General features: G+C 36.0%; 1 protein-coding gene across 1 annotated transcript in view; it reads left to right on the forward strand.

Moving 5' to 3' along the window:
• The first annotated feature begins 1,481 nt into the window (after window positions 1-1,481).
• COL11A1 (collagen type XI alpha 1 chain) overlaps window positions 1,482-25,068 on the forward strand; it is a 235,964-nt gene continuing 212,377 nt past the window's right edge. The window contains exons 1-2 of the mRNA XM_037815603.1: window positions 1,482-1,716; window positions 23,867-24,034. Coding sequence (XP_037671531.1) covers window positions 1,611-1,716; window positions 23,867-24,034 — 274 coding nt within the window. The 5' untranslated portion in view covers window positions 1,482-1,610. The remainder of the gene's footprint in view (window positions 1,717-23,866; window positions 24,035-25,068) is intronic.

Raw genomic sequence — 25,068 nt, forward strand, 5'->3', positions numbered from 1 at the left:
GCCTTAAGCATTTAAATCCCTAAATACTCAACATGGGCTCTGGCCAAGTCTTCCAGTTTTGTCAATAGGAAAAGGTATCCATTCATTAAACACAACTCTGTTGAGTGCCTATTGTGTGCTGGCAGTCTGTTGAGCATCCTCTTTGAGAGAAACTTCTTAGGAAATATTAAGGAACAAAGGAGCCGATAGGATAGAATAACTTAAACTTGGGGAAAAAGACCATGGAATCTCTATTTCAGATTTAAGTGGATTACTTTGAGGAGGGTAAGTAGAGAGGAAATTCCTCATTATTTTCACTGTGGAGTTACCATGTTGGGAGCTCCAGAGGCCGAGAACCGGGGCCAAATTCTTTATGAGGAGATCTTGGAGATCTCTGTACTCGATTCTCTTGTCTCTTCTCCACCCCCACCCTCATCCCCCACCCCCAGGGGATGAGGACAGAATCAGCTGGAAAATTAAATTACTTACGCCCTTAATATCAGGTCCTAAAAATTTCTTTCTCTTCCTCCCTCAGAGCACAGTTCAGGTCTCTATGAGAAAAGCCCCTGAATTAGCTTCGTGCTGAATTTAAACATTTAAGAAAGAAACCTGTCAGTTTCAGATCCTGAAGGAGAGCTTCCCTACAAACTCCTGGGTGTTGGTCTCTAGGGACCCTCCATCTCTTCCACCCGTTTCTTCCAATTCTCTATTAAAAAAAAAAAAAAAAAAAAGGTTAGAAACACTTTTCGGAGTAGGTAGAGCGAAGAGTTCGCTGGTTCCACGTCGGCCTTAAGAAGCAGATTTTTGCACAAGGATAAGGTTACAGCTGCCAGCCTAGGACTCCAGCAGTGTGGCCTGTTAGATGCTGGGCTCCTCCCCTCCCCCGCCAAGAGAGAGAGTCTAACAGACGGGCGCAGTAGACAAGTAGCTATTTTTTTTTATTGAATACAGAAGCTCCTTGAAAACTCTGAGGGCTCCGGGGCTCTCCTGCAATTCCTTTCATTCCCAAAGTGCTGGAGCCAAGCACGCGTCCCCCGTAACTCCCTCCCATTTCTTCTCGGGGATTTGGGCAGGAGAGGAGGGAAGAGAGGAGTGGGGAGGTGGGGGGTAGTTGGTGGGCTGGGCCTGCCATTAGTCCAGATTCTTGGGCTGAGAGAGAGGGGGGCGGGCTTGGAGCCGCCCGAGAGGCGTGTGATTGGGTCTGACCCTCAGCCGGCTTGTCAATTTCGCTCGGGTAAGGGGGGCGCCGGGAGGGGAGTGGGCGGGGGGAGGGGGCAGCCAGGAGCCTCTCGTCCGGCCCTCTGACGGCATGAAGCCTTCAGGGGCACGCAGTGCTCTCTGCCTTTTGGTTGTAGCCCCTCATCTGCCTTCAGTGTGAGGGCAGGGCCCGGCGGAGGACGGATCGGAGGGTCCCGACTGGCGGGGCCGTCCGAGAGGGAGAGGAGAGGGGCGCAAGGCAGGCAGGAAGGAAACCATCAAATTCAAAGAAAAAGCCCTTTGAAGTTTTTGCCCCTCTCCCTCCCCAATGGCTGTGTAGCAAACATCCCTGGCGTAACTGTGGAAAGGACGAAGTTGGTCTGCAATCACAATTTCGTGGGTTGAGTGCACAGTTGTGAGCGCCGGGCTTGGAGATGGAGCGGTGGTCCTCTAGGTGGAAAACGAAACGGTGGCTCTGGGATTTCACCATAACAACGCTCGCATTGACTTTCCTCTTCCAGGCTAGAGAGGTCAGAGGAGGTAAGAAAAAAATGGATTTGGGGAGGTGGGAGACTGCCTTTGGTCTTTCTCCTGCGCCCCTCCCCATCTCTACCCCCTCTTCCCTCCCCCAACCTTCCCAAAACAATTCCCTTAAATAAAATCCAGATTTTAGCTGCTACCAGGTTGGAAGCAGAGACTGGAGAGAGGTGAATGTAGGCGGGTCAGTAACGGGAGAGGAGATAGCAGGAAAAAAGATCTGTCAAGCGCGGATCCTGCTGAAATGCCCTTCACTTTCCAGCCTCTTTGAAAAGAGGGAAAATATTACCTTGATCACAAGGGCAGTTGTACAAAGCTTTTGTTTGAGTAACAGTCCTTAGACTGCCCGTTGAACATATCTTCTGATGTTTTTCAGATTCTTACTTTTGAAAGGGTGAACTGAGGAGAAAATATAGAGAAAGGGTATAAAATGAACCTTTATAAAGCCCTTTGTCTTGAACAAAGTGAGAAAAAGCCTGTTTTCTCTTTGGAATATAAGAGAAACCAGGGGATGAATCTAAAAGATTAAGAAAACTTTATATTTTTGGGGGAGAGGGGCATTTTGAACAGATTTTAAGTGGAAAAAGAAATTGGTAGGTTACAAAGAAGCACACGAGAACAGGTTCAAGATAGGGATTACACTTTTCAATGAATTTCAGTCTCCTACTCCCCTCTATGCCCCCATCCCCCTTCTTCTTGCAGGTTGGACTTGGAGTTCAATTGGAGAATGATGAAACTCGCCAAGCAATTGGGGGTGGGTGGGTGGAGGAATAGGGGTTGAGAAGGAAGGGGAGGGGGCGTGAGATGGGGTGGGAGGAGAGAGGTAAGGAAAAGTTCCTACGTGGCACTACCAAATATTCAATGACCAGACCTGCTCCGAAGACTGCAGCCCTGTCAGTACCCCAGGAGGGAGAGCGACTTCACTCCTCCCTTCGGCCTCCTCCTTCCTCTTCCCCCGCCCTTTCGCGCAAAGCATCTGGCTGGAGCAGTCCGTTAGGTGCTGTAGCCTGGGCTGGCAGGCGAACGCCTTTGGAGTTAAGGGAGCCCACACCATTTAGAGTAGAATAGCAAGCTTTGTCAAAGGGAGTGCAGAGAGGAGCTGGAGGATAGGAAGGAAGATGACGAGAATAGACTAAGGGAGAAAAAATAGTCATCCCAAAGGTGCAGGCTTTAGCAGAAACCTGAGAGTCTGTCCCTCGGTCTAGACGCCAAGATCCGAGTTCTCGCTAATGATAGCGCTCTCCGAGGCCCGACTCTGCGAACCAGGTCTGTATTACTCCCATAAGCTTGGTGGCTTTCACCTTGGGTAGCAGGCAATGCCCGATCATTCTTCCATAGCAGTGTGATTTATCCTGGTGAATACAATCAGAGCTACATCAGGACTGTATTTGAATTTTGAAATGAGTTATGTTAGTTATAAAGAATTGATTCATCCATTTTCTACATTTTCAAAAATAAATAAAAGTCCTTGAAATTGTAATCCATCAAAAGTTTACATTTTACCTTTGGTACCTGGTCACCAGCTGGATTTGTCAATTCGGTCAGCCGTTCTGCCCTCTGCTGGTTTTATTTATTGTTTGGAATTCAGGCATCTGCTATAGTAAATGAGGCCTCTTAAAATCCCTCTATGTACAGTTATAACTGAAAAAATTTGACACTCAATTGAGGAAGAATAGACATGCCATATATATGTGTGTGTGTGTGTATATATATATATATATATATATATATTAGTAAGTCATATACACGTGGACATGCTATTCAAAATATAGAAACTAAGACATTCTTTAGTGAATACAGATATGAATTATAAGTCAAGAGGCATCATTGTATGAATTTAGGGATCATTTCATTGATGATACTTCTGTTTCTTTTCCACATTGGAACTTTATGTAAAGCTATAAGAATAGCAGAAAAATCAAATATCTACACTTCTAACATATTTTTCTCTTTTCAATCAATTATGTACCTGAAACACCTTTATACAAATGTCTTGGTACCACATCAAACAAATGATGGAAGAGAACTTTCCCTTTTTTTATAAAGCCAAGTAATATGAGAAATAGTAAAGTATAAGAATCAGATGTTGTTAGTTTTCTGGCATTTCTGATTAGATGTCTTGAGAGTAATATGATAGTTTAGATATTCATTTTGGTGTTTGTTTTATCAAGTTACTTGGTGCTTATTGCTCAGAGGGAGGTCACTACTTACACAAACTTACTCTTGTAGGCATTTCTGCCATTTAATAAAGTTCATAAAGGAAATAATAGCATATTGATGCTTAAAAAGGAAACAGTGGCTTCAAAGCCTGAAACACCACACAAGGTAAAAAATAAGCCATGTCTCCATTGTCTAATTAGCCTTTAGGTTTGCAATTAAAGCAACAGTGAATAGGACTCACACCAACTTTTAAATAAAGGTATTATATTCTAGCATCATACTGTGCCTTACTGATTTCATTGAAGCGGTGGTGTGGTTTGGTTGTTGAAATAAAAAATAATTTAAAGTTTGTGTTTCTTAGTTTAAAAACACTGAAGCTTTATAAATTTCTGTGTCCATAATAAAGTTGAGACCAAAGAAAGTGTAGCTTAGGATCCTGAAGCATCTCATCTTATGGAAAAATCTTGGATGTGAATGGATTAAAAGAAAATTTGTGATCTCACATACAGTCATACTATTTTATTTTGAAAATCTAAACTCTGAAAGTTGGAAATCTTTAATATATTGTTCAAAATTTTCCATCTTTATTATGATTTAATACACAAAGATTAGGTACTATTTTTATGCATTTAGGTTAACTTCAGTTTAATACATAAAGATTAGGTACTATTTTTATGCATTTAGATTAACTTCAGTTTTATGTTTCATCTGTTTAACTGTGGTTAACATCATTATTTTGTTTCAATAATTTATGAAATTTTCTTTCTTAGTCCATTGCTCATTATAGATAAGGATTTATAGTACTGCATGTGATAATGTTAAGATAGATGGTTTTATGTAAGAATTTAAGTAAAAGTTAAACTGTATTTCAGTATTAAGGAAAATAATATCTAATTGAATCAATTTTTACTAATTAAAATGTTATACAACGTTTTGCACTTAAACCAGTATTGCATCTTACAAAAAGTTGACAAATTTTATAAGAAACTTTGAAAAGCATTTCAGTAATTTGCAGTGAGCACAGCTGAAGAGTTGTTTTGAGTGCCTGGGATCAGCAGGTGAAATGGTGCTAGCTTCTAGGGTATATGATAATCCAGCCTTGCAGAGAGATCATGTATGTCCCTTTGGTTAATTAATCAGAAATCAACTAAAAGTTCAGATATGTTTCTGATAAATTTGCAGTTTGTTAGGTTTAATAATATTGCTTGTTCCCATTTGTTTTTTTAATTCAAAATTGGCAAAGTCTGTAATAGAGACAATAAAGAAAAATGGGTAGCTTATGAGAAGTATCTTCCTGCATGTTTTATAATAGATGGCCTCAGTTTAGGTGGCACATATATATCCAATTAGTTATACACAGTGTAACCTAAATGTATATTAGTTTTGAAATTATTTACTAATATCATAAGGTGGCACTTTGTTTTATAATTAATACTGAGAACTTACTTTATAAAAGTTACTCTCTAAGAGGTAATAATATTTCCATATTTGTAAATGAATCTATGAAGTTGCAAAATGAAAATTGTGTATACATAGATACTGTGTTGATGCTTACAACTTATTTAATTAAATTTGTTTAGATTCCATCTTTATCTCAATTTGTGACTAAAATAGAACCACAACATTGTTGTTCCAAATTAACTCTATCCCTAAAACATAGCAAGGTAAATATGAAAGCTTTTTAGATTTTTGGGTAGGATTTCTATCAACAAAGTCTAGTCACATTTATTTTCTAAAGAATTACTTCTTTTCTGAGACAGGTTCTCTTCTCATTTGTTAGTTTATTGAGGCACTGCCTACTGGGTGATAATGAATGGACTCAAATTAAATCAAGCTTGGTTGACAATATCCATGTAATAAAAAGTTGTATTTGGCAAAGAAAGAAGTGGTGGTTAGATGAGATTTTTAAGAGAAAGCTAGAGCTAGAAATGATTATAGAAATTTCTCATCCATCCTTTCTTTTCACTTTACTAATGAGGAAACCAAGGCACAGAAAAGTTGTTAGCTGAACTCTTTCTTATAAAAACATAAAAATATTCTTATAATATTCAAGATTTATCCAAGTGGAAAGAGTGAAAATCGGTGATAGTAGTGAAAAATATCTTTAAATAATACTTAATTATGTGATTCTATGACATTATCTGCATCAATGCAGAAAACGTAATAGTTTTAAGCAGCATGTTTTGTATACATTTGTTGCTGGATTAGAACACAGATTTTTTATCATCTGTGAAATTGTTAATGGAGGACCAGGCATGACAGAATTTTCAAGAAACTAAGAAAACTATACATTTTTAAAAAATAAGTCAAATAATGTTAAATTTCTGTGCTTTTTATGTTAATTTTGGATTGGATGATGTACATCATATTTATAATAATGTGGATTTTATGTATAAAGCAGATAATTAATTAATTTTTACTTGATATGTATTATTTGCTTAATAGACAATTTTTTTCCCAAAGAGGTGGTCAACTTTGGAAAAAAATAGGAGAGAACTTATAAGGTCTAATTTAATTTTATTTTGTATTATCAAAGCACCTGAAACTGCATAAGTATCTTCTATCTCAGGAGTAAACTGACAGTACATTTATAGGGAAGTACTTAATCTTAGTGGGCTACCATGACATTTGTTGTGCTGTCAAAAACTATGACAGATCTTACTACCACATGTGGAATATCAAAGAAGTAAGAAAGAATTCAATTTTTATTTCACAACATTTATTTCTAGAAGTCCTATAATCAAGAGCTAGTATTTCTATCAAATTATAGGTCTTCCTATCTTTAGGGAAAAGCAGCACATGTTGTTAGGGTCATGAAGAAGACACTGTGAAAACTAATATTTATACTCATGATTAATTCTAACAATTTATATAAACGTGGTGTTTTATAAATACTGAGCTAGCCTCAATATTCTATATAATTTTTAACAATTATAGTTAGGTCTTCAATTTTACTGGATCCTAGATACACTTTTCTTTCCTTCTATCATGGGAGAAATAATTAAGGACATTTGGTGTAATCACTAGGAATTCAAGGCAACTACCGAGTAGGGGCTTGAGAGCCAGTTTGAATTTCTGCTTTTATTCCCCTACTTCCCTCTTTAAATACTGAGGAAATGTGACCTGAGCTGGGAATGGTGAGAGGAAACCCAACTTTTTTTGACCATTGAAGTTTTGTTCCTTAGCAAACAAGAAAGAGAGGTATACACAGATGTTATAAAAAGTTGCAGTATTCCCTAAATTCAGTTTTCAGTGTAGCTTTCAGTATACTTCAACAACCTCCCTAAAGTCATTTTGTCTTACAATTTAATTGAAAACCAAAGAGTTGTTTTTTTTAGATTATTATTTTCAAGCTTCCTCTGTGTTAGAATGCATCTGGTACATTTGTTTCTCTAACATGATTTTTATTGTCACAGGGAACTGGTTTTTTTCCTTACCATTAGTTGTGTCAGAACTCTACATTTATAATACTAGCTCCATAAAGAAGACGAAAGACAATTTTTAAGTGATTTAATGAGTAGTATCTATTTATCAGTTGCAGTCTTTGGCCTACTACTGACTTGACTACTGGTTCTTTAGACATTGGCTGATCACCAGACCTACTGTTATCTGGTAAAATAAACTCTTTGCTTGCTGCGCATGGAATTAGAGACAGTGCTATTAATTTAGGAGAAAGAACTCAGAGAAAAGAAAGGTTATCGTATTTCAGAGTAAGAGACTGGTTTAAATACGACTTGACAATTGAGAACTAAAACAAACCTGTGTAAAAGTGCTTTAGCACAATCAACTTTTGCAATCCCCTCGAACCTCCTTTTTTATTTATTTATTTATTTTTTGCTAAAAAGCATTTCTTTCTTATTTTCACGAAATTTAATTGCTCTTGAATGGCCGTGTACTGTACAGGCAAATGAAGGTCTCTATTCATAGAACCTGAGCGCATAGAGTGTCAGTGGAAGCTTCCTTCCTCTGTCTGACTGGTAAACTGACATCCGGGCTCACAGGAATGCACCTCAGACTGTGTGAGGTAGTTGGCTTTCCTTCCTCATTCACATTTTCACATACAACTTGACTTCCCGAAAGGATGATTGCCAGAAAGAGAAGCAGTTGTGGTCCACGATAAAGCTAATAAGAAGCCCTAGTGCTACTCTTGGATAGCTCTGCAGATAAAAGAGCTGTAAATATGAGTGGTGTCTTTTCTTGACTCTGTTATTTAGACTAGAGCCTGAGAGTGGAGCACATCTACTGGCTATCACCCTTCCCTTTGAACGCTGATGAGTCTTCAAAAAATAGCTCTTCAGCTTTGAGTATAAATTTATTATCCAATCCCTTAACATGATATAAAGTGCCCTTTGGGATATGGCTCATCACCAGTCATTTTCCACCTCCCACAACCCCCACTCCCATTCACCTTGCACTTGAGCCATGTTAAAACCTCTACCCCATGTTTTCCCCTATCTTTGAACACACTCTTCTCTCTCTCCTGGGAATATTTGTTCCCTTCTTGATCATATAGCAAACACCTTCAGATACTTCAGAATTTAACACAAATATCACACCTCCATAAAGGTTTCCCTCATGTCTCCAGGCACATTATAATAATCAGAGCTAACACTGAATGCATGTTCATTAGGTATCAGGTTCTGTTTTAAGCAGTTTAAAATCTGATATCATTGTCACAGTTTTCCTGGAGGTACGTTAATACTAAAATTCTTGTTTTACCCCTGAAGAAACTGAAAACATACAGGTTACGTTTCTTGCCTAAGGTCCCACAGAGAGTAAGTGGTGGATTCAGTATTCAAACCCAGATAATCTTGCTCCAAGGCCCTTCCTTTTGATCACTCATCCATGCTCACTTTGTTGAGTCTTCTAATGTTTGTATGCTTGCCCTGAAAACAGTTGAAATTACTCATGTATATGTCAGTCTCTCTCCAGGAATTTCTGGAGGATGATGACTGTGATCTATTTTTATTATAGTGTCTCCAGCACCTACTATGTTGCCAGAATGCACAGTATGTGATATACTCTCTATTTAGGTTATTAATTATCTTCTTACCTCATCCAGCAGATTGGAACAAGGTTAAAATCTAGTAAACTTGAAATAGTATAAAATGAAAATTTGGGGACCTCTCGTGATTTTGTTAGTGAATCCCTTTTTATCTTGCTCACTCTCTCTGAAAGTGAAAGAGTTGGGACTCGCTCCCTAATTTTCTTTATCTGTAAAACAGTTTTGCACATTTCTCCAAAGATGCCACTGAATACTTGAAACTACAAATTGAGTATGCAACCTCTAAAACTGTTTGTCCTAAGATAGTAATCTTATAGAGAAAAGTACCATTTGAAGGGGTACTTGGCTTTGATAACAGCATTAATCATTGTTTCACTTGTCTATTGGTGTACAAGAAAGGAAAGTTTAATCCAACAATGATATCTATCTGGAAAAGTGATATTTGGAAATATCCCCACCATATATTCATTTTTGAACCTTTCATTTCAGTTTGTATGCTATTAGGGAACTAATTTTCTGAATTTGCTTGAATAGTTATTACTTACAAATATATAACCTCATATTTATATCTATATATTGCTTTATGATTAGTTTAGTAAACTAATTCTTTTTTCAGTTTAGAAAGTAATGTATATAACTCATATATTATAATTATTATATTATGAAGTAAGAAAGGAGTGTATAAAGTTTCAAGATTAATAGTAGTTGTAGAATCATTTTGTAAAAAGAATATATGTTTTTAAATATATTTTATCCTTATCCATTGAATATTTTAGTAAACTAAATTCACTAGGACAGGTATCTTCATCTGTTTTATTTACAGTGTCCATAGCATTTAGAACAGAGTCTGTCATATTCTAGTCAGTTGATAAAGCTTTGTTAAATAAACAGAGGGTGTTGGTGGCAGCTCTAATGAATTGCTCTTCAGTAACCTAATTAAAGATTGGTTGGCCATTGCTTGCCTTTTACTCAGGATTTAGATACTATCTCCTCTAGGAATACCTCTTCACAATCATGGAGAATGGGGTAGTTGACCTTAAAGCATACTGTACTTACTCCAAACTCTAACACTTAACATAGATTATTTTGATGCTGCAGTGAAAATGGAGAATGCATCTTTTTCACCTATCTAAGAAACTCTGGGAGTTAACATCATATATGGAACATAATAGATGTTCTATTAATATTTGTTGTATGAATGAATGAACTCATGTGCAAGGAAGTTTCACGAAGGTCAAGAGGATAGGGGCAATAAGTCCTGGCTTGGTATCACTATAATTTTCAATCCCAACCCAGGGGATTTTGATTGAGTAGATTTTGGATGGAATCCAAGCATATGAGCTTTATAAAGCTCCACAGATCATTCTGATGCACAGCCAGGGGGTTACAAACCTCTGAAATAGAAAATAAATATACCCGAAAATGGGAATGAGCTTAGCTGTCTAACATAGCACTGGGACTCAAGTGAAAGATTATTTATCTGCTTATGTACACATCATTTGCCAAGTATCCTGCTGTCAAATAGCAGTAGCTCTGCAAGAACAGACTTGAGCAGATCAACTGATTATGATAACAGATAATGTTTTCTTTTAATACACCTTCCAGGGCATGTGATAAACTAAATACCAATGAGTATTGTTATTCTCGACATTAAAGTAAAATATTTACATTGAAAATGTAACTTTAATTTTATTTAAAAACCTGTTTTAATAGGTTTGGCCATTTGTAAACCAGAAATGCCATGTTTCTCAAATATTACAGTTCTCAACTGTCATATGTTCTTTCCTTCACCATCCTCAGAGTTTTGACATTAATTCTGCTTTCAATTTTCAGTTCGTATATGCTTTTATGGTCTGATAAAGTTTAGGATTAAGGCCGTTAAATAATCACAAAACTTCAATGACTATCTTCTAAGTGCCACAACTATACATCATGTGCTGAGGCTGCAAAAACAGTATGCCAGTCTTTATTGTCAAGGGGTGTGTGCTGCTAGGAGGGTCACAGTGAAAAGCTAATTAACACACTGAATTGTTCATTATTTATCTAACAAATGTATTTTAAATCCTTATGTGCACATGCAAGGTACTAAGTTCATTCATTTCCTTATTCATTCTTTTCTTCATTCATTTAATCACATATCCAAAAAATACATATTAGAGGCTTATAACATGCTCAGGCTGGTATTTTCTGGGCAAAGTTAGATGCAATCTTGCCTCACAGAGCTTATGTTCTACTTGAGGGGACAGTTATCAATCTGTCACACAAATAAACGTAAAACTAGAAATGTGTTAGATGCTTTGAAGGAGCAGTGCATGATTCTAGAAGAATAGAAGCTCAGGGATGTCAAAGATTTCCCTGAGAAAGTAAAAATTGAACACTGAATAAGCACGTGAAATGTATTCCAGGTAGTGATAGGTCTACAGGCCTGTGGCAGAAAGGAGAATGACACCACGAGGGACTTGAAGAAGGGGCTTGGTGAAGAGCAGTGTGGCTAGAGAAGAAGAAATGAGGAGTATGATATAAGATGGAGTCAGGGAATTGGGCAGAGGCCATATAATGTAAGACCATATGGATATATTCCACATGGCATGGAATGGTGAGTAATTCCAAAGAAGAGGGCAGCTGCTATGTTTGTAGGATCAGTAAATACTTTTGTATCTATCAACTCTAGGTGGTCCCAGATAATTGCAGACATAGGATTTTGAGACAAATAACCAGGTTGTTGGGGCCATCCTGCTTTTTCTGGAATAGCCAACCCTTTGTAAAGACACCTGCGGATCTCAGTGTTAATTAGTACATTTAAGTCACATTTGATGTTGAGTTATTTTCATAATAAACTTGCAAAATGTAAGAATGAATAAGTTTGCTATTTTATAATGGAGAATATTAATGTGTTTAGATGTGCTTCTAAGACAAAGAAAGTCACCTAAGATAAAATTTAAACCTTGTGTGATTGTTCTCACTATTGCCCAAATTATATCATATTTTATTATTTATCGAAATTGTAAGTGGTTGACTTTTGTTTCCAAGTATTACTGTATTGAAACATGATCTCTATCATGATTTTTGAGAGAACATAGTGTTATTTTTAAGCATTTTTAAGTCATAAAGATTTTTTTCAGGGGACGTTATATCAAATAAAGTTTTAAAATAACCATGTCATTAATTAAGTTGATTATGGCTTTAAATAACATTCATAGGCTGTCATCTCTCAAAGTCTTATTTCCAGCCCAGATCTTTCTTCTAGACTCATATATACAAATGCCTTTTCAACCGATAACAATGGGGTTTAAGTCACACCAAATTTAGCATGCCTAAAACTGAATGGCAGAACTCCCTTCCTGAACCAGTTCCACTCACAGTCTTCCCCATCTCAATTACTGGTAAGGTAGTCTGTCCTGACCTTTGACCTAAAGTCTTGGTGAAAGTTTTGATTCCTGTTCTCTCAGATCCTATATCCTGTCTGCTCTATCTTCAGAATGCATCCAGAATCTGACTGTAGTGCTTCACCTCTCAGGCATAGGTCACGTCTTTCACCTGGAGGATGACAATTGCATTCTCACTGCTCTGATTCTACCCTAGTAACCCCATAGTCTGCTCTCAACACAGCAGGCACAGTGGTCTGAAAAAATTAAGTTTGTTTGTGTCACCTCTCTGTTCAAAACCTCCCAATGGCTTTCCATTGCACTTGGAGCAAAATTCAAACTCCTTACAAGGTCCCACAGAACTTTCACAATCTGCTTTGGACATCCCTGGCCTTACTTTTCTGACCTCATACCACTTTTATTCCTTTTGATTCCCTGCATTTCTTCTAAGATGATGGACCAACTCCTGTCTTCTGTTCTTTGCACTTGCTGCTCTCTCTACATAGATTGCTATTTTTTCAAAAATATTGAGATAGAGTAACCTCTGAAGATTGTCAGGTCTTTGTTCAAACATCATTTTCTTGCTGAAGCCTTTCCTTCCCATCTTATTTAGTAATAAAATACATGTCTCTTTAAAACCCCTTATATACTTTTCCAGCTTTATTTTTCTTCATAGTACCAATAAAATATTTTTATATATAAAATAATGACCTACTTAAAGTAAAAATGGAGACTTTGTTTTAATATTTTATTAAAAAGTAGAATTCAGTAATTTTAGAATAAATAATTTGCCTTAAATTATTTGGTCTTTCAAGTGAGAGCATTTTCTAGGCCATATTTATCCCAATAATTCCCATAGTTTTCATTTTATTTTACATAGTTAGACTAGTCTATATGATTTGGCCAAATCCCATGTTGTGAAGTATTACTTATTTGTTGGAAAGTACACCGTGCAAATCGAGACAGTTTTTCTAAAAGAGTAGAGTTGTGTGGAAATGGTAATGGGTGTCTACACTTTGTTTCACTGATTTAGCAGAACCACGATGTAGGATCTGTGATCACCTAGAAAGTAGATGGAAAACTAGAAAGTAATTATAGGAGATTAGATATTGTCAAGGAAATATACACAGTGCTGATTTTCAAAGCAAATTTATTGAGTGCTCTTAATTCAAGGCTAAATCCAGGATCCTATGTCTTAACGATTTCTCTCAACTCATGGACAGGTCAGAATTTGAATAAATAGTCAACAGTGGGATCTGAATGTGTTTGATTTTTATGTGTCTCACTTTTTCTATTAGATCCATTTCAGAACTATGTATTTTTTTTCTTACATTTCCAAGTATGAATTTTATTGTGGCATTGGAATTTTATGAACTGGTATTTTTCATGGATTTATAGGCAGCAAATTTACATTTGATCACTGGGTTTCTATTTTCTGAAAAGTTAGTACAACTGGGCTTGTTGGGTACTTGTTTTGATGAAATTAGTTTTAAAATTCCTAAAGCTCCAGACTACCTTTTACATGATTTTTGTCTATGTCATTCACAATTTAATGCAAACTATTGTTTGAACATAAAATACCTGTATTTTGCAAGATTCCCATCAAAATCTTGGGCTTTGAGATGCTTACATTTATTTTATTCATTTTTTATAGGAAAATATATTCTGTAAACACAGTGTTATTAATGGTAAAACATTTGGGAGGAAACTAAACTTTAGGAACACTTTGGGAAAAAAACAAAGAACTCTAAATAGTGTTATGGAACACTTTCCATGTCAAGGAATATTTAATGTAAACTGCACATTATAAGTGTTTCTTATATAATCTTACAATTTCTTGCTGTATTTAAGCAGTTCATTTCTCCTATTTTGTGCTTTGACTACAAAGATTAGATTGCAAAATACAGCTATAAAGTCTGGCAATTTTAGCTAAAAAGGGTTATGCTGGAACATAGATAAGTTATGTGATTTCTGTTAATATCATTTATATCATATAATTGAAGATGAGCTTCCATACTTTTTTAAATGTGACAGAATCTAGGTCAGTTTGTTTTATTATCTAATACTTCATCTTGGTTTATTGGTTTATAATATAAGCTTGGTATATGGAATATGTATATTTGAAATAAATGAAATAATAATATCAGAGGAAAGCCACTAAAATATTAGATTTTTTAAATTTTTTAACAAATAATTAATATTAGGGTTACTGTGCCTTAAAATATAGTTACGACAGTGTCTATGCAAGGCAAAGAAAAAAATGATGAAAAGAGGAAAATGCTGATGATATCAGTGTATTAAGTTCAGGTTGTGCTACAGGCTGGTATTGGAGTGATGAATATGAAAATATAGATTTGAGGCTAATTTGGTTGCTTCAGCTAAGATCCAGAAAACCTCCTGGGGTTGTATATACCTCAGGTAACATTTGAAAATTCTTCAGAAACTGTTAAGCACTATATAATCTTTATAGACAGCTTCTCATGGAGCTTTAGAGTTAGAAAAATGATTCAGTATTCCACTCTACTGCAAAGAGATTTCCCAGGGTGGTAAGAGGAAATGGGTAATGGGGATCAAGTGAATTATAGCACCAGGGAAACCTGGGTGGTGCTCACTGGAGCTATTAAAGAGGTTCAGAACCGTTGAAATTTTCAGGGAATAATATCTTTATATATTTTTATTGCATGCTTACTTTGTGTTAGACATTGTTCCAAGAAACTAAAATGCCTTACCTCATTTAATTATCAAAATGCAGCTAACTTGAAGAAACTAAGTCTTAGAGAGGTAACTTACTACTGAAAGTCATAGAATTCACCAGTCCTGATTTTGGGTAATAACTTGGGCAGTTAGTTCCAACTGCAGAAATGGAGTTATAATCATTGTATATACTCTTGTCATATCCTAAATTTTACACTATTTATTAAGAGCTTTTTTGATTTCTGAAATATAACAAAGTATTAATTGTAGATAAATTGTGATAGTCACCTGTCTCTCATCTTCTGCCTTGTCAGTCGTATGTCCCACTACCACACACACCCACACAGTAGCCCTGCTGGCTTCTTGTTACTCACCTGGAGCAGCAAAGCAATACACCATTTTATGAGATGGCTTTTTACTTTTTTGTTTTATTTATTTATTTATTATTTGTTATTTCCTTGCATAATGGTATGCTTCAAATCCCTAGAAGTGGGGAAAGTATTTATTTTTAGAAGGCCACTTCATACCTCTGTGCTTGCTAAACCCAAATCAAATAATGGAAACAACCAAAGTTGGATATCTCTTCAAGGTGCTGTTACTAAAGGTCAATTGCAACCCTTTTCTTTTCCCTTCTCAGACTATGGGTAAGCCTTCAACTTGGGAAAGGACCCAGCTGCTCCTTCCTTCCTTCCATCATTCATTCATTCAACATATCTGTATTGATTATTTACTATGTTTCAGTCATATGGTAGGCCTTGGATGTACAACAGTGAATATCTGTAACTCTTATGTTCACTGTCATAGAGTTTACAATCTGTTGGGGGAGGCAGATGTTAAGCAGTAATTACAAGCTTAGACCGTACTGAAAAAAAAAAGAAAGAAATATTAGGTGATATGAAACAGTAACATGGAAATCGTGGCCATAGTACCTGAGCACACAGTCTAGAGCAAGAAAGAGATAATTAAAACAGGCAAACACTATAGAGTGTGAAGTTATCAGAGGAGAATATAGGGCACTTGGGATTGTATGAGAGAGTAATATAATCCAGGCTGGGAGGGATGTGTAAAGACTTCCTGGAAGAAGATCTTAGGTTGAGATGGAAAGTTTGGCTAGGTCTGGTCCATCAGCTTTTCAAATCCAGCTGCACATTAAACTCACCTGTGAAACTTTTAAAGCATAGATATGCCTGGGCCCCACCACCAGTCATTCTAGTTTTTAATTCTGGGATGGACCTGGGCATCCATACGTTTTAAAAGCTCTCCAGGTACCTGACATCGTGGGATTGAGAACATTTTCTTGACCAAAAGGGGGATACGAAATGAAATGAAATAAAGCTTCAGTGGCTGAGAGATTTCAAATGGAGTCGAGAGGTCACTCTGGTGGACATTCTTATGCACTACATAGATAACCCTTTTTAGGTTTTAATGTATTGCAATAGCTAGAAGTAAATACCTGAAACTGTCAAACCTCAACTCAGTAGCCTTGACTCTTGAAGATAATTGTATAACAATGTGGCTTACAAGGGGTGACAGTGTGATTGTGAAAACCTTGTGGATCGCACTCCCTTTATCCAGTGTATGGATGGATGAGTAGAAAAATGGGGACAAAAATTAAATGAAAAATAGGGTGGGGGGTATGATTTGGGTGTTCCTTTTTACTTCTATTTTTATTCTTTTTACTTTTTCCGGTATAAGGAAAATGTTCAAAAAATAGATTGGGGTGATGAATGCACAGCTATATGATGGTACTATGAATAGTTGATTGTACACCATGGATGATTGTATGATATGTGAACATATCTCAATAAAACTGAATTAAAAAAAAAAAAAGCTCTCCAGGTAATTCTAATAATAGGGTTAAAAAAATCAGTCAAATGTCCATAGCCAGTTGAGGAAGAATAGAGAGAATATCTCCCCCCCAAAAAAATCATGGTACATTTTAGAAACTGAAAGAAGTTTACTTAAGCTGGGGCATAAAATCTGGGGATTAAGGGAGTGGGTAGGATCTGGTGTAGAGGGCTCACTTGGAGTTTATGACACTGAATTCATGATTTTCTCCAGATAACCTCATTAGCCATGATGTACCCAGGAGAATTTAGACAGCTGAATTTAATCAGTGTAGGTCAGGCAAGCATGACTAATTTTGTTTCCTTGAACCCCATGCGCTGTTGTATCTGTGCTATCATAAATGCTGTTTCTTTCCCCCTCCTCTTCACTGATGAACTACACTTCATCCTTTAGGACTCGGCTTAAAAAGGCCAAATAGTAAATATTTTAGCCTTTCAGGTCAACTCTGTCCTTGTAGTGCAAAAGCAGCCATAGACATTATATAAATGAATGGGGGCTATGCTCTTTACAGGCATACCTCGGAGATATTGAGGGCTTGGTTCGAGACCACTACAATAAAGCAAATATCACAATAAAGTGAATCACATAACTTTTTTAGTTTACCATTACCTATTAAAGTTATTTTACACTATATTGTAGTCTATTAATTGTGCAATAGCATTATGTCTAAGAAAACAGTGTACATACCTTAAAATTACTTCATTGCTGAGAAACATCATCTGAGCCTTCAGTGAGTTGTAATCTTTTTGCTGGTGGAGGATCTTGCCTTAATGCTGATGGCTGCCTACTGATGTTTGTGAGGTTTTGGTGGCTGTGGAAATTTCTTAAACTAAGATGACAATGAAATTTGCTGCACTGATTGACCCTCCCTATCACAATAGATTTCTCTGTAGCATGTGATGCTGTTTGACAGCATTTTACCCAAAGTAGAAATTCAGAATTGGAGTCATTCCTCTCAAATTCTACCTCTGCTTTATCACTTAAATTGGTATAATAGTCTAAATCTTTTGTCGTCATTTCAACAATGTTCATGACAGCTTCACCAGGAGAAGATTCCATCTCAAGAAACCATTTTTTTTCCTCATTTATAAGAAGTGCTTCCTCATCCATTCATGGTTTAGCATGAGATTTCAGCAATTCAGTCACATCTTCAGGTTCTACCTCTAATTCCAGTTCTCTTGCTATTCCCCCCACTTCTGCAGTTATTTCCTTCACTGAAGTCTTGAACCCCTCAAAGTCATCCATGATGCTTGGAATCAACTTCTTCCAAACCCGTTAATGTTGATATTTTGACCTCCTCCTATGAATCACAAGTGTTCTTGATGGCATGCAGAATGATGAATCCTTTCCAGAAAGTTTTCGATTGACTTTGCCCACATGCATCACAGTAGTCATGATCTATGGAAGCTATAGCCTTATGAAATGTATTTCTTACATAATGAGACTTGAGAGTTGAAATCATTCCTTGATCCATGTGCTGCAGAATTTTCCATTTGTTGCTCCATTTGTAGAGCACAGGCAGAGTTGGTTTAGTAACATTTTTTAAAGTCCTAGGATTTTTGGAATGATAAGCATTGACTTCAACTTAAAATCAGGAGCTGCATTAGCCCCTAATAAAAGTGTCAGCCTGTCCTTTGAAGCTTTCAAGCCAGGCATTGACTTCTCCTCTCTATCTAGGTAAGTCTTAGATGACATCCACTTTCAATAGAAGGCTGTTTCACCTACATTGAAAATCTGTTGTTCAGAGTAGCCACCTTCATCAATACACTTAGCTAGATCTTCTGGATTACTTACTGCAGCTTCTCATCAGCACTTGATGCTTCACCTTGCATTTTTATATTATGGATATGACTTCTTTCCTTAAAGCTCATGAACCAATGTCTCAGGCTTCAAACTTTTCTTCTGTAGCTTCCTCCCTTTCAGCCTTCACAGAATTGAAGAGAGTTAGGGCCTTGCTCTGGATTTGGCTCTGACTTAAGGGAATGTCTTCTATCCAGACCACTAAAACTGTCTCCATATCAGCAATAAGGCTGTTTTGCTTTTTATCATTAATAGTTCACTGGAGTAGCATTTTTAAATTCCTTCAAGAACTTTTCCTTTGCAATCACAACTTGACTAACCATTTGGCACAAGAGGTCTAGCTTTTGGCCCATCTCAGCTTTCAACATGCCTTTTTCTTCAAGCTTAATTATTTCAACATTTTTATTTTAAGTAAGAGATGTGTGACTTCCTTTCATTTGAATATTTAGAGGCCACTGTAGGCTTATTATTTGGTCTAATTTCAATATTGCTGTGTCTCAGGTAATAGAGAGGCCCGAGGAGAGGGAGAAAGATGCAAATGTCCACTCCAGCCCATGGAGCAGTAGGAACACACATATTTATGGATTAAGCTCATCATCTTATATGAGCACAATTACAATAGCAACATCAAAGATCACTGATCACAAATCACCATAACATATAATAATAATGAAAAAGTTTAAAATATTGTGATAATTACCAAAGTGTGACACAGAGCACATGCTGTTGGACAAAAAGGTGCTAATAGTCTGTCAACATATGGTTGCTACAAACCTTTAATTGTAAAATATACAGCATCTGCAAAGTGCAATAAAGCAATGCTTAATAAAACAAGATATGCCTGTGTTTATGGATGCCAAAACTTTAATATAATTTTCATGTGTTGCCAAATTTTTTTTCTGTTTTTCTATATATTGCATTTTAGGAACTATAATTAATAGGAATACCATATTAGTACCATATAAATATTAGGGACAAGTAATTAAGGACTGAAAAGAGCTGCAAGGTGTGTTGGGTCATGAGAATTGTTTAAAATGGAGAGTGATGAAGATTATACAACAAAGTGATGATAATGTGAGATACAGATGGATTATCATGGATGTGTACTTAGGAACCCCCTACTTTATAAGTCCGGTCCTCGATCTTGAGGCTTGCTCTTGTGAAACTTATGGTTAGTAAAGCAGAGGCTAAGCCCACCTATATTTGTGCCTGGGAGTCACCTCCAGAGAGCCTCTTTAGTTGCTCAGATTTGGACTTTCTCTAAGCCTAACTCTGTAAGTAAATTCATCACTCTCCCCCCGACATGGGACAGGACCCCCCCCCCCCCCAGGTGAGTGAGTCTCCCTGGTGATGTGGGGCAGGGATTCTGGGAGTGAGCCTGATCCTGGCATTGAGGGCTTGAGTATGCCTTTTTGACTGGAGGGTTTGGGGAGGCAACAAGGTGGGGTTTCAGTGGCTGGGAAATTTCAAATGGAGTCAGGAGGCTGTCCTGGAAGTTACTCCTATGCAAGCTTCAGCTAGATTTGCCAAATGACAACAGTATGATAAGCTCAAGTCAACAGTAGTCCCCCAAACCCTAAAGAATACCTGGATACCTGAGACTCTGTAAAAGTTTCACTCACGAAATTTATTCTTCAGAAATTTTAATCCTCCAGAGAACTCCTATGCCAGCTAAGTCCCAAAACCCAGAGGCAATAGCTTCTTCAAGAACATCAACCAAACATGTCCCCTTTTCCAACAATGTCAACACCCATTTTCAATATGAACATGTTAGGGTGGTGACTGCCTAGACATACCAAAAAAAAAAAAAAAAAAAAAAGAAAAAGAAAGAAAGAAACTGAGGCACAGAACAGTTAAGTAATGTGTCCAAATCACACAGATGCTAAATGGTACAGGTGGGATTCAGAACCACTCTGGCTTCAGAATCAAAGTTTTGCAGAACTCTGTAATGCTGCTTTTCACCACTGGTTATGGGAGTGTATGGTAAAGAAGGTTAGAGGGGGAATTTATCTGAGACAAATTGGTCAAAGCAACAGTAACCCATGTGGATGCTGAAAGCACTAAGGAAGAAAGGATCAAAGACGAGGCCACAAATTGATTAATGTAGGAGTAGAGGTCAATATAATACAATAGAAAGAATATATTAGGCACTCACAATTTTTCTGGTTCAAGACTAGAGTATCTATGGACTTCAGAGGAAGTTTCTTCTATATATTTTAACAGTATTTTATAAATTTAACAAATATTTTATATAGTCCTGTGTGTATGCGTGTGTATGTAATACCTTGTCCCCTTCTGGTTTGGGGAAAAGTCAAATCAGGCAAATAATTAAAACCAGTTGTAATAAATGCTATGATTCATGTGAGTATATTTAACCCAGCACTGGGAGATAGAGAATGCCTTCTGGAGGAGAGAGCATATCAGTCATATCCTATTTATTCTTCATCAGCTAATTGATTCACACAGACAGTGGGAATAGGATTTATAAAGTCCCAGAGGCTGGAGAAGGAACATGGTGAGTTCTGGAAAGTCTGAGTTCAGTGTGGTACACTAAGGAGTTAGGAGGTAATGAGATAAGGGTGGAGATGTAGTGGTGGGTGTGGAACTGGAGGTCAGGCAGATGTTTCTAGATCATGGTGATTTTACATGTAAGCAATGTGGATATCCTCAGGAAGGTAGTGGGGTCCTCTGAAGGAATTTAAGCAGCAAAATAGCATGATCATGTTTGGGTTTTTGGAAGCTCACTCAGACTGTGGTATGGAGATTGACATGAAAAGGCAATTGTAGTAATGTTGTGGGCTCTGACATCCTGTTTTCCCACTTAGCAACCCTATAGGTATGCAGTAAAAGTCAGGAAAATGTTATTGAGCAAAATATTATGTGGAATTTTTATTTGGAAGATAAGATGTTGAAGCTTTTAGAAATTCTCTTTCAGAGCCATTTATACCATGAAACATGACTTGAGTTTAATTTAAAACATATAAGCAACAGGAACAAACAACTGGCTCAAAATATTTTAGTATACTGTATTTCTTTTTGAAGTTTTTATTGTGTGGGGTCTCATTTAGTTTACTCTCTAGTTCTCAATTGTCTCAGCTACGCAGTAGGAATAAAAATAGATGACCTTCAGGTTTAGGTATCTGAAGAACTTAGCCCAGTGACTGGCACATATAAAAATCATTATTTTACTAGTTTTATACTAAGAGAGAATTAGAAAGTAAAATGTCCAGGCAGTCTATTGGCCTAAAAAGTTTAGCCATTGCAAGCAGGGCTTGTGTAGATGATTCTTTTAAATATTCCAAGCTGAAATAAATGGTACCAAATTTGATAGAGTTAATGATCCCTTCAAAATGTCTGACTTCCTTCCAAAAAAGTTTTTTTTTTTTTTTTTCTTTTAAATAATTTGGCACAGCATGTACTCTCCTGGATAGAACATCAATTTTTGTCCAGAAGTTTGATAAAATAGGTAGACAGGGGTCTGTTATTATTAAAGAAAAGTACATTTGTTATGCTGTACTAGGCAAGTTATACAAAGCTTCATTCATATGTGCCTGTATATATAGAAGTGAATGAAATCAATACACCCATAATTTAATTAACTAAGGAGATGATCAGAGGCACTTCATTTACACACATTCTTTCAATCATTCATTTACATATTCTATAACAGAGCTACAGTTATTGTAAACAAAAATTGGTTGAAATAGTAGATTCCAAAGAAGGAATTCCAGTTTCAGGTCACCCTCTACTTTGTGAGGAATGTTAAATTGTGGTGGTGGTATTTCTTGATTCTAAAATAAGTCCCACTTTTCATTCTCATTAAGTCCTCCCAGAAACAATACATTTATAAAACAATATATTCTGAAGTTTTATGGTGATTGTATTTGCTTTTGTAATTAAATACCAAAACTTTTCAAATCTATAAGGTTAGTTGTCATTTTCAGGTAGAAGTGGTCTCTTTTCTCTCTGAATCATATAGTACTGTGGATTTCTACATTTATGTCGAAACTTCCTGCTCCATAATTATTGGTAAATATATAGTGTTTCCCCTATTAGAATCTAAATAAAGGAGGTAAGAACTATGTCTCCTACGTACTGCATGATACATTGAACAGAACATGTCCTCTGAATACTTTTTTTTTAAATTTTTGAACACAGATACCAAGCCAATGGAATAAAATATATTGAGTAATATGGACTCTAAAGTCTGTTTTTACGATGCTTACCCCACGATCCATGTTTCAATGTGCATATTGAATTGAATAGATATGAAGTTGATGTCCAGGGAATTTGAGGGTCTAAAAAAAAGTCAAGTTTATACAAATGGGTCAGACTTACAAAGGGAAATTTTAAGATTTCAAACTTTTTTTTTTTTTTTAATTGACCTCTACATAATAGTGATGGTAGCTGGCATGGATTGGATTTGGGAAATCTGTGCTTCCACCAACAAACTAAGCTATATAAAAGGAATAAAAAAGACACAGTTACTCATCTCCATGAACTTGCAGTGTAATCATGAAGCACAAAGTGATGTTCCTGAAGTAACTGGCAAATTTAAAGGGTAAAATTCATCAGATTATTACCATACACATACACATATACAAACACACATCCATATATATACACACTTATACATATGCAACATAGTACCTATATATATGAACACATACACATATATACACATATACATGTACCTATATATATACACACATACAGAGATACATTCATATACACTTACGCGTATATATATCTTGTGAATAACTAACATAGGAAAGCACTCAAAACAAGGGCATTATATTGTATTAGGTATACTTTTTAAAAATCTTTCAATTCTCCTTGTATATACAATATCACAGTTACCATACATTTTATAGTATTTACACATGGTAATCGCTGTAAATTTGAAGCTTCTAATGTAAAGATGTAAAGATGCTGGCTTTCACTTTAATTACAAGTAATACCATTACTTGGAATGATTAAAGATTTTATAAATTATAACTGAGATTCATCAGAAAGCTTGCAAATTCATATATAGGCTATATTAAATTGTAAATATGTAGTTCTATGAGCAAGCCTTTTATTTGGGAACATTGTTATGGTTTATATTTCTTCTTGCTATGCCACTTCTCCACTCCTACCCCAACCCAAATATCAGGGAAATGTGACAGATATGCAAGTGATATATGGATATGAGGAGCTGAATAGCAAACTATTTTGTCTGTTAAAAATATTTGTATTTATTAGATTGTTAATCTACTCTTATTTTCTGCTTATTTTTCAGGTGCTCCAGTTGATGTATTAAAAGCACTAGATTTTCACAGTTCTCCAGAGGGAATATCAAAAGCAACGGGATTTTGCACAAACAGAAAGAATTCAAAAGGTTCAGATATTGCTTACAGAGTTTCAAAGCAAGCACAACTCAGTGCCCCAACCAACCAGTTATTTCCAGGTATGTTCACTTTATTATTGTTGTTGTTTTTAACAATTATGACTATTTCTTTGATAATTGTTATTATTTCTTTATATCATTCTATATAATGCACAATTATGGATACAAATATAGTTTTTTATATATCATACAATAAATACATTGTATTCATCAGGATGACCTAATAAAATAAAACTTTAAGAACTGCCAAATTTATTCAGCATATTCACAGAAAATATGCTGAGATGAAAATTCAGTAATTCATAATTTTATTCAAGATGACAAAATGAAGTAAGATTATTTCTAACCTTGTTTTATGTATAATCAGGTTAAACTTATTGGGGGGTACATAGCAACATTACCCTTAATGATTATTCAGGTTAATTTAATGGGCATGTTGATTTAGAAATATTTAATAAATGTCATTCTAAAATTAATGTAAAAGTCTTCTGTTGCAAGAAATACTTCTTTGGTGGATACTATAAAATGTATTATTTTGTATTAGTTCTGGCTGCTGTCTTATCTCAAATATAATAAAAATATCATACCACAGTTATTGAGACTTCTAGGGCTGGAGATTTTGTAAGACTTCATCTGACAGGTTTTTATAATTACATTGAAAATACTGAATGAATATTTTCTTCCTTTCCATCAAAATATGTATAGACCTAATAACATATTACCTAGAAATCATGATAATGTCGGAAATGGGGTAGAGAGATTAATTGGCATTTTTTGAGCTCCACATTTTCTAATCACCAAACTTGTCTCTGGTACTTGACTATCAGTGGATACCTGCTGATTTTTTATCTTATAACTTTCCCTTAAGATGGGTATCCTCATCTTTATTTTGCAGAAGAGGAAACTGAGATTCACAGGAGTTCTCTGAATTGTCCAAGTTACTCAGAAGCAATTTATTCAAATTCTTCATAATGTCTTATACCCTCTTTACCTGCAGGAATTTGAATTTCCTATTGTCACATTAAACATTTTCTAACAGAAATACTATATAAAAATTACAAAACCAGAGTATTTTTGTCCATGGATGGTCCTTA

This window comes from Choloepus didactylus, chromosome 2, assembly GCF_015220235.1.
Source record: "Choloepus didactylus isolate mChoDid1 chromosome 2, mChoDid1.pri, whole genome shotgun sequence".
NCBI lineage: Eukaryota > Metazoa > Chordata > Mammalia > Pilosa > Megalonychidae > Choloepus > Choloepus didactylus.